At 39.5% G+C, this 12,865-nt stretch overlaps 3 protein-coding genes across 4 annotated transcripts in view; 2 read left to right on the forward strand and 1 right to left on the reverse strand.

Annotated features, from left to right (window-relative positions):
* The window catches only part of LOC109538523 (venom carboxylesterase-6-like), a 9,540-nt gene extending 4,116 nt beyond the window's left edge, over nt 1-5,424 (reverse strand). Inside the window, exons 1-4 of the mRNA XM_048665247.1 lie at nt 5,067-5,424; nt 3,220-3,363; nt 2,923-3,073; nt 957-1,151 (exon numbers count right to left, since the gene is read on the reverse strand). Coding sequence (XP_048521204.1) covers nt 957-1,151; nt 2,923-3,073; nt 3,220-3,363; nt 5,067-5,291 — 715 coding nt within the window. The 5' untranslated portion in view covers nt 5,292-5,424. The remainder of the gene's footprint in view (nt 1-956; nt 1,152-2,922; nt 3,074-3,219; nt 3,364-5,066) is intronic.
* A 253-nt stretch (nt 5,425-5,677) lies between these two features.
* Nucleotides 5,678-8,599, forward strand: LOC109538682 (facilitated trehalose transporter Tret1-like). 2 transcript variants are annotated; one of them, XM_019906040.2, is made up of 4 exons: nt 5,678-6,109; nt 6,157-6,621; nt 7,138-7,340; nt 7,482-8,599. In XM_019906040.2, the coding sequence occupies exons 2-4, from the start codon at nt 6,390-6,392 to the stop codon at nt 8,580-8,582; spliced, it is 1,536 nt and encodes a 511-aa protein (XP_019761599.2). In that variant the 5' UTR covers nt 5,678-6,109; nt 6,157-6,389; the 3' UTR covers nt 8,583-8,599. The 2 variants fall into 2 exon arrangements, with proteins under 2 accessions (XP_019761599.2, XP_019761598.2); XM_019906039.2 differs by having other exon boundaries at nt 6,169-6,621.
* A 200-nt stretch (nt 8,600-8,799) lies between these two features.
* LOC109538681 (facilitated trehalose transporter Tret1) overlaps nt 8,800-12,865 on the forward strand; it is a 7,633-nt gene continuing 3,567 nt past the window's right edge. Inside the window, exons 1-3 of the mRNA XM_019906038.2 lie at nt 8,800-9,104; nt 11,599-11,798; nt 11,858-12,060. Of these exons, the coding sequence (XP_019761597.2) occupies nt 9,091-9,104; nt 11,599-11,798; nt 11,858-12,060 (417 nt within the window). The 5' untranslated portion in view covers nt 8,800-9,090. The remainder of the gene's footprint in view (nt 9,105-11,598; nt 11,799-11,857; nt 12,061-12,865) is intronic.

Consider the following 12,865-nt stretch of genomic DNA (forward strand, 5'->3'; position numbering starts at 1 on the left):
CAAGATTATGCCAAAATTTCATGTTTTTCGTCCCGTTTTTGCTCATAACTCGGAGGCAAAATGAGCAAGAACGCTCATTTGTACATCATTCTAGACAGAAATAAATGGCCTTTTTAAAAAGTGAACCATGGATGGGGAAATGTTGGCAGTTTTCTCAAAAAATGCTTGAATTCAAGAAGTTTTAGATTTGCGTGGTTTTCTTTGAGTTGCAAAATCCACTTGAACATGACGCTGCTTTTTTCGAGGTTTCTCAAGAACCATTCGAGCTAGAGAATTCGTTTTGGCACCGTTGGATAGAGAATTGAATAGGGGGGGGTCATGACCCCCATGACCCCCCCTGGATCCGCCCTTGTTCTAGACGCACTGTGCCGATTCAATGGCTCAGAAACATTGAAAATCGCTCCGAAACGATGCGCACAATTACAGCCGATTTCTCAAATATAATAAACATTTATGGGTAAATCCGGTATCTGCATAATGCATAACGCCAATAATCGGCGTCATTTCTGGAAAATGCAGGCACTCGATTTAAATATCGCTTACATTTATGCAAAGCAGCTTTTCAACTATTAGGAATTTTTATATGTACATATATACCGAGTGGGTGCAGATTAAAGTTTTACCAGCCGGGGCATTGAAGGTGAACAGTGGCCACTTTAGAGAAACGTCCCTGTATTGAACAGCTATTGCAAAATTGCGCTAGCCGAGTGAAAACACCAACCGAATGCAATTTGACATAAAATATGAACGCGAAGAAAAATCGTCCTTGCATTTTACTAGGCGATCTTGTGCTAATGTTGCAACATATCAGGCTGAATTTAGCAAGACGAGGGGCAATTAGCGCCGGTATCCTGACTGTTGTTTTAAACGACTTGTGTTAAAAGCATTCATAGATAAATCGTTACACATTTTTGTGGAATATGGAAATTTCTTTAAAAAGCGGCGTTTTTTCTGACCTTTGCTCATTGGGGACATCATGTGGTAGTGAACGCTGGCGCCTCCAGCCGATTCCCCAAAAAGCGTGACGCTCTTCGGATCGCCCCCAAAATACTGGATGTTCGATTGGATCCACCTTAATGCCAAGTTTTGGTCCTTTAAGCCGTTGTTTCCAGGCACAATTTCATCCCCCGTACTCAGAAAGCCCAGAGCACCTGAAATAGTAGCACATAATTTGTTTCGTTAGTTAATTCATAACGCAGTTTTATTTGCGCAATTTTCTGCATCACCGGATTAGTTCGGACTGCAAAACCAGTTGTTCGGTTAAATAAAGGATTTTCCGATAAAAACGATTTGTTCTTCAAATTAAATAAAATACAAAATATTTACATCAATGCAAAGGTTTTTAATTGATTAATATTGATAATTGATGTTCGGAACACTTCATTCAAATGTTCACCTGCAGGAGCTGATTTGATGGATTTTCGATGGCTTTTTTCGCCCCAGTAAATTAGCTCTAATTTGAGGAATGCGGGGTTCAATATTTCACTTCGACGCGTCAATAATTCGCAGTTTGATCGCAAGAAAATGACGCAAAACGAGGACGATAAAGTGCCACTTTCAGAAAATCCATCATCTTTCAGAGAAAATTTGAAATTTCAATTGGCTTTTTTAAAGCAAAATTAAGTTCTGAATTTTTTCCCGAATTATAAACGATTCGGATGCCATGAACCCAATTTTTGATGGTTTTCTCCAATAAAGCGGCTTTAAATTTTTGAAATTTATTAATGCAGCGCTCAATAGTGCGTTTCAACGCCTAAATAATTCAAATTTTGTTCTCATCGACCCAGAAAAAAATTTGGTGGAGTTAAATCACAGCTTGTTGGAGGCCAATTAACACTTGCATTTCTGGAGATTATTGATTGAAGGTGAGAGCAAGATGTCAAAAATTTCCGACTTTAAAAAATTCGATTTGTTCATAAAAATATAGACAATCTCCAATTCGAAGAAAATGCATAATTTTTCGCAAAAAAAATTAAAAATGCCTGGAAGCTTATCTCCGCTATCCGCAATTAAACAATCAACTGATGAATTACAAAAAACTAACAAATAAAATTGGCAATGGACGCAAATTCTATTACTTTTAGCAAGAACAAAAATGTATAAATTCATTTTTTAAATAAAAAACACCTATTTTTTACACTACATCGTTTTGTCCTTTGCCCTTTATAATCGATTTACACCAGTTTCTCTGTTTTTGTTTGTTGATAACTTAATTTGAAATTTTGGCGCAAGAAAAATAGTGTTTTTATTTTCTGCCGCTATCCACTGGCCGGTAAACCCAACAACCTAAATACACAGATTTTAAAACGTTTTTAACACCTTGTTAGTCTCTCTCTGCTTAATTCGCTTAGAGATTTAGATAATTCATTTAGATTATGTCTAATTCCTCGTAAATCAATTGAAATAATCAGCTTTCCCATAAATGATCTAAATATGTATGCACAGCAGTGTTCAATTTACATACAATAAGCGCTCTGACCAGTTTGAATTCCCAAATGAGTTACACGCGTCTTAATAAAAGGAAATTTGCGACCGAATTTACACCAAACTGAGTTTGATTGACACTGAATATTTTAAAAAACCAATTTAATATATTTAGTTTTTTTCGCTAATCCCGCTTTAGCCAAATGCGCATTAACTTGATCAAGTTTTTAATTAAAATGGCACATAGTTTTGCACTTTTTAAAAGTCACCTTTGCAATGATCGAGTACATATCGATTTTTTAGCATTTAATTGCTATGACAAGGCGATTTAGCCACTTGAACCGACAAAGGCCAGCCATCATCTCTTAAGTATACATCGAACTGTTTAAAACAAGCAACAGAGATAATTGCTCACGAAAAAGCCGACAATTAAGCGCGCTTAATTAGTGCCAGCAATCTTAGATTATTCTAATTAAGTGAAGGTTTCCATTGATTTACCAAGTCTGTAATTTGGCACCACCAGCACCACGTCTCGATCCAGTAGGACATCAGGACCGTACCACATGGTGTTGCCTCCTCCACACAACCACCCGCCGCCATGGAAGAAGACCATAACAGGAAGAAGTGAAGCATCTTCTTCGGTGGGAAGCTGTGAGGAAAGTCGCAAGGGAATAGTTATCTAACGAAAAAACCCATTTCGAGGTCGCCGATACGCCAGCTGGACGTTAATTGGGGAATTTCGTGGTTTTTTTCTTTTGTGAATAATCACTTAGCGATTATATCACAAGCCATTACCTTCGGGGAATAGACGTTCAGATAGAGACAATCCTCCTCGCCCTCAAACAGTTCGGAGCGCCGATAAATGTCCCTCTGAGGACACACCGGATGAATCTTGGAGGCGTTAAGGGTGCCTTTCCAGGGCCCGGAAGGCACCGGATGCTGAAAAACGGCAACCTTCTAGAAAATGCAACCTTGGCGAAAAGTGTGATTTTGTAAACAGATTAGTGTGGGATAAAGGCCATGCTCAGTGAATAACAAACTAATCAAATCTGTGTCTTTTATTATTCCATGCAAATGCAATAAGGAACAGGCTTGCAACGATGTGGATTTTTGCTTCGCCCATTTCCGCGATAACGTAATATTAATATTAAAACAATGTCATTAGAAAAAATCGTGTCATTAGCTGAACCGTTGGGTGTCAGTCAAATAATGCTTTGAAATGGCTCAATCTAGCTTAATGAATATGTTGATGTTTTGTAGAATGTGCAGAAATAAGCATAGAAATAAGTATGGAAAAATGATTTTGCGTCGTTGATAAATCCTCAATGAACCCAAGCATTTTCCCCCAATATTTAGTGCGTTTTGTTGTTCTTACATGTTGAAACAAGACAATATTGGGAGATTTTATTACTGTTCACGCCAGAGAAGGAAGCATGTTTTTTTTGCAAAAGTCCTTGAGCAAACGGTGCTTCAAAGACCTCGCACTATTGCATCTTAACCAGGATTATGGTCGCAAACCTTCTTGAAAAAACTTTGCGCGTCACCCTGTATAAGGATAAACGGGTTTCCGATCGGGTATAAACACCTGGTCAATGTTGAAAATGGGCGTTTGACCATAAATGCGAATTCTGGCATATTTTGGGGAACCTGTTTAGGTTCTTTAAAAAAAAATGTAAATGTTCCCGGTAGCATCCTGTGATTTTTTAGCCTTTAACAATGGCAAATGTTTTTAATTTAATAAAAATATATGAACATTTGATATGAACGTTTCCATTTTGATGAGGGTTCTTGCGGCCACCGTTATTCATGACCCAAAAATCACTTATCCACTCTTATAACTCTTAATTGTTACAATGATTTCATAAAATAAAAATATTTTTTTACATATAGTGCACATAAAGTGAGCGTAACGATTTATAACCGACGAAATGTCGCTTATAGGCCTGCAATTCACCACGCAGTTTAGGCGTTTGGGCCTACTATGAGGCTGTGGATGCGCCGGCCGCGCTTTTTTGGATGGAAGCGGTCAAAAGGAAAACTAGTTTGTACGCATTTTATTAGGTGCTGATGATGCAGGCGTCTTTTAAAAACAATCAAAAACCTTATAAAAAATTTGGTAATCAAGGCTGTTTAAAAACTCGGTGGTTTTCCAGTAATAAACTGTAATTTTCTCCCAGTAATAAACTGGTGTGAAAAAGTTTTGAGTTATTAGGCCGTCGTCGATAGGAATTTGATGCGAACGTTTCGCTGGCACGCAGGTCTGGCATCTTCAGGGTGCGTCAAGGGCCAACTATTGAAATTATAAGGCAATCATGGAGAGGACACTCACTTTAGTGAAAGCTAATCGATCGCGCTGTCCAAAACAAATAAACCAATCTGTAAAGGCAAACCACAGTGCTAAAAATACATGCGAAAATCAATAAAAGTGCATAAACAACAAGGAAACCACTAATTAAGGTTAATTGTTGTATGTCAAAATTCGTGTCTTTATTAGCATTAACAGGTGTTGTCTCACTTTCTACCGCCGTTAATTCGGAATCAGTGAGATTCCGAATTTAGTAAAGACCAACACACTTTTTAATAAAATTGAGCAAAATGCAGATATATCAATGGAAAAATCTACTAAAAAGTTTTTCTCTTACCTTAAATCGTAGATCGCCTACCGGAGGTAGCGCGAAGGGAATACCCAAAAACCCAAAAATTCCTCTACCCTCGCGCGTTTTGAACATTTTGCCGCTCATTCTACCCTGCTGGCATTTAACTACTGGCATCGAACAATCACTACAATCACTACTGGCAAAAACATGCACATCGAGTGAAACACCACCAAAAACAAGGGCCCAAAGCGCTGCCGAAAGAACGATCATTTTGGAAAAGAAATATATCAAGCAGCTTTGGAAAACGCTCTGTATATCGAAATGGAACCGAATCACTATATATTTGAATTGGCACTATGATAATCTGTAGTAGAACGAATTCTGGTGGGAATGGAAGAGTTTTCGCGACTGGTAGTTGGTGGAAGCCTTTCCTACCAACCAACCGCGGTCGTTGATCAACTGGGTCATTTTGCGTATTTGCCCATTAAATTAGAAGAGTTTCCAGATGTTGAAACACACTAACTGTGCTAATTTTAAGAACTACAAACGATGCATTTTGGATGGTGCTGAATCATCAAGTCCGTTAAAAATGCACTAAAAATGTGCTAAATTATTAATATCTTGAAGAATTGCTGACGGCACAATTTAACACAGTTCGCTCTCGATGATACGGCGAATGAATCTAACTGATAATTGCGCCAAGATTTGGTGTTTAAAACATAAAATAGTCATTGGTGCAGTGAATCTTCGCCCGTCTGCGTAAAAAGGATCACCCGCACGTTTCCAGGGTAACCAAGTTGGATTGGTCACAAGACCCCACCGGGGGCAAGCTGCCCGCACCAAACCTTCAAAAATTCAAATGTACCGCAGTCAAATACTCATTAGTGAGCAAATAAATTAAAGCAAAAAACCGTTAGTATTCGCAAAAACAAAAATAATTATTGATATTCTAGCAACCTCCAAATAATTCATGGTGCGCGATGCTTCAGTGGAAACCGCCTTGTCTTTGCGCGTTGCTTCGTCAACTTTTTCAACACTTTCTCGTCAACAGTTTGTGCAAGTGGAAGCAATGCGATCATCAGGCAACAGTAAGTAGATTTTGTTGGATCAAAAACACTGGATAATTCAGTTCAAGTTTTTCTTGTAGCTCCATTGCGTCAGACCCCAACTGAGAACTAGTTTAAATTGGGCCCCTCTGTATGTTAAATCAGCGGTGTTGGTATTTGGTATAAACAAGCCACATTATTCTAATTATTAATCAATTTGATTAAGTTAGTTGCTTGATGTCACCTTGAATCAGTCCACAACTACGTAGGGAGTATCTACCATCTATCAGATATCCATCCATAAGCCATTTAATCTGTTCAAATGGCTTCAAACAGTTCCAGTCTCAGTTCGATCAGTGCGACCGCAACGGCCGATCAAGAGATATCAAAGATCCGAAGATATTTACCACAAATTCTAGCTGTGAGTGTGAAAAGCGTGCTGTTGGTCGTCTATGGGCTCACCATGGGATTGCCTACCATTCTCATACCCAGTTTGTCGGGCGGGATACCAGGTGAAACTATCGAGCTGGATAAGGATGGCATTTCTTGGATAGGTGAGTTTGTCACGATGTTTAGGGTCAAAGTGTTTGGAAATTGCAAGTATTTTTAAGATCCTTGAATGTTGGTGCATCAACTTGGTGCAACAGCAAGAGTCTAGAAAAGTCCCGTTTTTCTTAGGCCAACTTTTCGGCAACATTTTAGCCACCATCAGGGCACTGGAAGCGAGTCAAAATCAGAAAATTGTCTCAGGGTTTCCCTGATTGACTTTGCTACCTTCTTCTCTAACCGTCTTTGGCGTCGTGATTTCATCAAAAAACAAAAAATCAATAAAATAAACTTACCGTTGCTTTCTTGGACTCGCTTGATGAAAAACCTCGCTGCAACCTACTTGGATCCACTAAACATCGCATTCAGGGAAGGTTTTCTGTTCAACAAACTACCCTTTAAGCCATATTTTTCTTCACTCATACTCTTTCCAACTGTTCTCCATCTCCCCATAATCCTCCTCCATCCAATCAGCAAAACCTTCAACTTCAAACCAAATCGACTTTAGTTTTGGTTTATTGCAGGTTCTTTAAACTACCTCTGCGTACCGCTCGGATGCATCTTATCAGGAACGATCACCAAACCGATAGGCAGAATCAAGGCGATGCAAGCCATCTGCATGCTGTTTGTGGCCGCATTTCTGCTCTTCCATTTCGCCAATCAAGCCTGGCATATCTTTGTGGGGCTATTTTTGACGGGGTTCACTGGAGGACTTCTAGAAGCACCCGTAAGAAATATTCACGTTGACTTTCCTACATCCTTTCCTCCTTAAGTGTTTCACAGATGTTGAAAATTTCTGAGTTTTCCTTCAATTAACATAAGCAAACAAACCTTAGCTGCATCTAAAGGGCAAATAATCCGTTTGCAGACCCTGATCTACACGGTAGAAGTAACGGAACCGAGCCTTAGGGGTGCAATGTGCTCATCCTCAACCCTAGCCATTGCCTTAGGGGTGATGGTGTCCTTCATCCTAGGGACGGTATTCCCATGGCGAACCATGGTGCTCATAAACGGAACGATCCCATTGGCTGGAGTGATTTTACTGTTTTTCATTCCAGAGTCGCCCTACTGGCTAATAATGAGGCAACGGGTAGATGAAGCCGGAAGAAACCTGGCCTGGTTGAGAGGCTGGACTAAAGTAGATAATGTCCGGGAGGAACTGCAACTGTTGAGCGAAAGGTTCCAGCAGCTGGAGGCCGATGAGCCAAGCTGGAAAAAATCCCTTAAACAGTATGGCAAAGCCACCTTTGTGCGGCCCTATCTTTTGATTTGCCTCACTTTTGTAATGGCCTACTCCGGCACCACTCAGATCAACATATTTGCGATCAAACTGTTCGAGCTCCTCAAAGTCCCCCTGGACTCCTACTACGCCACCATCCTCATAGGATTTGTGGAGTGTCTGGGAAGCATTTGCCTGATGGTTGCAGTTAGATGGCTGGGGAAACGCCTCCTGTGCTTCATTGCCCAATCAGGCATCGCAGTTGCCTTCATCATCACCGGGGTTTACACCTACCAACTGGGCATATGGAACTTCGACGCTCCGATTGCAAAGGAGTCAATTCCCAACCACACTTGGCTGCCTTTGATCAGCATCCTTTCCATTGGCTTCTTCAGCTACCTGATGACTTTCACCCTCCCATGGATAATCATGGGGGAACTGTATCCGAATAACATCAGGGACACCGCATCTGGACTGTCTGCAGGCTCTGGATACATCATCGCCTTCATTGCAAACAAACCCTTTCTGGATCTGGTCAACTGGATAACTCTTCCGGGGGTTTTCTGCATGTACAGCGCTGTAGCCTTAGCTGGGATGGTCTTCATGTACTTTTTGCTTCCGGAAACTGAAGGAAAGCCTTTGAGTGAGGTGACCGACCATTATGCGCAAGGGGGCGTCCGCTTGAGCAACCAGGTGGGCAGATCGAGCTCTAAATCGAAAAGGGATGATGGCGAATTTTGTGCTCAATAAAATGTTGCTCTAGTTTTGCTTTGCCCTTATAACACCACTAAACCCTGTGCTTTTACGCACAAAGTTGGATGCAGATTGGTCAACGCTTTTTTCTTCAGTCAACATGTTTTAGCCCAAAAAAACCGCTTTTCTCGCGCGCAAGGTTCAGTAAAACTACCGGCTACTTTCACTACTTTCCACTCAGGCATCTTCTGCATGGAACCTCGTAAACCGGTACCACAATCAGTAGAATTGTCCCTACCATAGAAAATGAATGACAAACTGGTAATCCATCCAAGAACACCATCAGTGCAGTGCCGACAATTTCAAGCCAACAGGTTCAGTGTGTTTGGTCAAGCCGAAATTATCGAAATCAATCAAGTGAATGGTAGTTTTCGTCCGCCTAAGTGCAGCTAAATGCGTTTTATTGCGGAAGTTTGCAGGAAAGATCGGTTAATTTTGCGCTTTGAGTGATGCGGGATAGGCAGGATTAGTGTTTTAGTTGGGGGTGTTTGAGCGGCTTGAAACAATGACGGTGGAAAGGTACGAAGATTTTCAGTTGGTCAACTTTTGATGGCATTTTTGAAAAACTTCAAGCTTTAACAGGCAAAATGTATTTGTAAAAGTTCCCAAAAAGTCTGAAAACTCTGTCACATAAACAACAAAAGACACCTCAAAACACTACTTATCTCAGGCAATTTGTAATTTAAATCTGGTTTAATCGACAAATTTACAGGATCAAACCAGAACCTGGATTAATTATTTCGCAGGTTTGTTGGTGTGAATGCGTGCCATCCGGTACTAATAATAGCAACTGAAGAGGATGCAATTTTCCAAACGTCCTCAACCCCGCAAGTACCGTTATTGTCTGAAAAAGCTTAGCGCAATGTAATAATAGTTAGATCACAGAAAATTGGACAATTAACGTATAGAAGAAAAAAATAATGGATATCCCACTAAACAATCACTTCGAGTCTACAATTACAGCTAAAAATAAAATGTTAATTATTTACTACCAGGTGTACGTTCCATAATGTTATCGTTTGCCTTAATTACGCATGGTTTGAAGGCATTTTATGTGCCGTAACGAAAAGTTTCGTCACATTTTCCGAATCAGTGATTGGATTATCGCAAAATTCTACTACAAAGACAACAGCTGAACTAGAATTTGAATAAATCAACTTCAAGGACCCTGCGATAGCAGGAGTTGCGTATGTTCACTTCCCCAGCATGGAGGATGGTTCGTAAATCGGTCGGTAACTTTATTACACATTAACTTTCAGGAAATTCCAGGAACCAATCAAAATTTTAATTATGATTTCTGCTATTGCGTCTTCTTGTTTGTTGCTATTAGTTTTGGGAAATTCCAGTTCACATGTTAACATGCTAATGGACAACATCTATACCAATTTGTGTCTGAAATCGACGCCTATTTCCATTAGTCATTAGCTTTGGTGGCTCCGTTTTGCGATTTTTCTATACCTATTAAGTTTCAAAGCAAATTTACTACAACTGAATGATCGCTAAATATTTAACGCATGGACCTAAAAGTGGTAATTTTTGCCACTAAATATACAATTGAATTATTGTTTGTTGCAAACATGCTAACTGAAGTTGGAGATGCAAACATGGCGATAATCTAGTGAAACAATCGCTTGGCTGCAGTAAAAACAGCAGATCTGAACTAGAACCGATTTTCGTCCAAGTGAAGATTTGATGATCATTTTCATTAGTGCAGCTAAAATTATTAAGATCTTCATTTCCGAGACGGTGGTGAAACACTTAAAATTGGTGCATTTTTAGGGCCAGGCTTCAAAATGCCCCATAATATAAAATTGCAATTTTGTAGATAAAAACTCATGTATTCGCAATTTAAACTGCCAAACACTGCCATTAAATTAAACATATTCCCACTCTCTTGCTAGAATCCGAGAATTTAAGCAATATTCCAATCCTGTTCAGAAAAGATAATAAAAACAGATTCTCAAAATTACCGGTTTTCCATTGAATGAACCAGCATCAAATCCTTGTAAATAGTCGTGAAGGTCTTCAAGCACATCTTGCTATGCTCCGAACTCTATTGTTATTGAAGATGTATGCAAATAAATGGGTATTTCCTTTTTATTTATTCTCGAGTCTTGAGCAATTGGTTAATTGCATATCGAGGCTTCGTACGACTTTCTAGAGCGAAGCGAAGACGTAATATTTGTTACTTATCGGGTTGAGTAAATAGTGTTTTGACTGCACACTGTTGCTTCGAAGAGAATTACTTAATTGTTAATACGTGGATGGGTTGCATTATTCCTTAAACCGATTTCAAACTGTTACAAGGTCTGATGATTGTTCTTAACTATCCAAGTTTTAATGCAAATTCCAGAACTCATCAGGTGCGTATCTAACGGAAAAACTGTGCCCCCATTCCCAGCTGAAAGTGTCCAACACTGATAATCCGGTAGCACAAATGCATTAAATCCGACAAAAGACTAATTGCCATTCACAATGCCCCAGATGATATTTATGCGGCAAACAACTGTGGTTTTAATTGTTTTCCAGTGGCTAATTAGTTTATTGATCCGATTTTCAATAATCATGCGTCTCAAGGCAGGAATTGATTAGTTGCACTGTTTTTATCCTCTGACCAACAGAGTAAAACGGTGAAACGTTAACTAACAATCGAGAGTCAATAAGGATTTTCACATGAGGAAATGATGCTGAAATAGTAGCAAAAAGTTACACAACTCTTGGGAAAAATCCCTGATAATTGACTGCAATTTACTTTACGAGAGCTACTTGAGCAAGCCGCACTTGGATTTTGGATTTTTACCTCTAAGCCAGGAGTTTGTCTGTTTTAGCGAAGGGCTTGTTTGCGATCAGCGGCTCCAAATTTTTGATCATTCCATCATAAAACTCCATCATCTGCGTTTCCCAAACCTAACAAACTCTCCAGATTATTATGGTTTCTTCGGGCTCTCTGGAGCAATTCTGGAGGTTCAATGTTTTACCATCAAAACAATACTCAAAAATTTTGATTTTTTAGTGCAAAATCGTCGCCTCAAGCGCAGACGATATCCGCCCTACGAAGAGCCCTGCCTCAAATTCTAGCTGTCAGTGTGAAAAATGTGCTTCTTTTCGTGTTCGGGATGTCGCTGGGCTTTCCCACTATCCTAATCCCCAACCTATCCGGAGGCGATCCAGATGAGAAGATCGTGCTTGGAGTAGACGCAATTTCATGGATAGGTAAAAGCCCTTCCAACCTCTCGCTATGTTCATCCGATTCTACCATTAGAGGTTTCCAGGGTCTGTGAACTTGCTTTGCGTCCCACTAGGCTGCTTCCTGTCCGGCTACGTGACGCAACCTTTCGGAAGAAGAAGATCCATGCAGTTCGTCACTGTTCCATTTCTGGCTGCCTGGTTGATTTTTCAGTACGCCACCGAGCCCTGGCATGTGTTTCTTGCGCTTTGTATTACTGGATTCAGTGGGGGACTTCTAGAAGCCCCGGTAAGTCTTTAGTGTGGACGTTAATAGTCCTTATTGGTATCCAGGTTTTGAACTTTGCGGTGGGTATTTGGAAAATTAATTTTGCAGAAACCCCGATAGTTAGCAACTTGCTTTTTCCCTCAACTATTCTGCCCTGCTAAGACAGGAAGTCGTATCTGCAAAAACCAAGTTTTGAGATATTAAGCAATTTGTAAATTGTGACATGCCATCTTCGCTTATTTGCAAAACTGTTCTTTTTTAAGATCTCAATGTGGACTTTACGTTAATAAACTTACACAACAAATCTTAAGATTGTAAATTTCGGGATTTGATAAAAAAATTGACTTTTGTTAGATACGACTTTTTGTTTTAGTATTCTCATACTATTAAGGTATAGACATGCTAAGTAATTTTGCAGTATAGTACTCATAGTTTAGCAAATAACATAAAAGCAAACAACACAAACTTTGGAAGAAAAACATATATTAACTAAAAATAATACATTATCTAATACTAGTAACTTTCAATATCATTTCCGTCGTTCACTGGCAGATCTTACCAAAAAGATACTCGATTTTTTGCAAGCAGTTTGGCTTTCCTATCCTTGTCAATTCCTTTAGGGGCCAATCTGATCGCAGGTTTTGGTAGGTCATTTTATAATGTTTGGCCAATAGAAAGTTGAGTTCAATCAATGGTCCACCAAATTTGGTTTTATTAAAAAGGTTTTTCGAGCCCCTTTTAAATTGAACCTCAACAAAATTTGCTAAATAAGGTTTAGGTGTAATTTTGTTCATTTTGAATCTTGCAGAATAGTCAATAAAATCAT

This window comes from Dendroctonus ponderosae, unplaced genomic scaffold, assembly GCF_020466585.1.
Source record: "Dendroctonus ponderosae isolate FM_Combo_2020 unplaced genomic scaffold, Dpon_F_20191213v2 Dpon_F_20191213_3, whole genome shotgun sequence".
Taxonomy (NCBI): Eukaryota; Metazoa; Arthropoda; class Insecta; order Coleoptera; family Curculionidae; genus Dendroctonus; species Dendroctonus ponderosae.

Excerpts from the sequence above, each read along its gene's own strand:
- LOC109538682 (XM_019906040.2), top strand. The coding sequence starts at position 6,390 with ATGGCTTCAAACAGTTCCAGTCTCAGTTCGATCAGTGCGACCGCAACG. Across the intron at positions 6,622-7,137 it reads GGATGGCATTTCTTGGATAG|GTTCTTTAAACTACCTCTGC; the intron begins GTGAGTTTGTCA and ends GGTTTATTGCAG. Across the intron at positions 7,341-7,481 it reads GAGGACTTCTAGAAGCACCC|ACCCTGATCTACACGGTAGA; the intron begins GTAAGAAATATT and ends ATCCGTTTGCAG.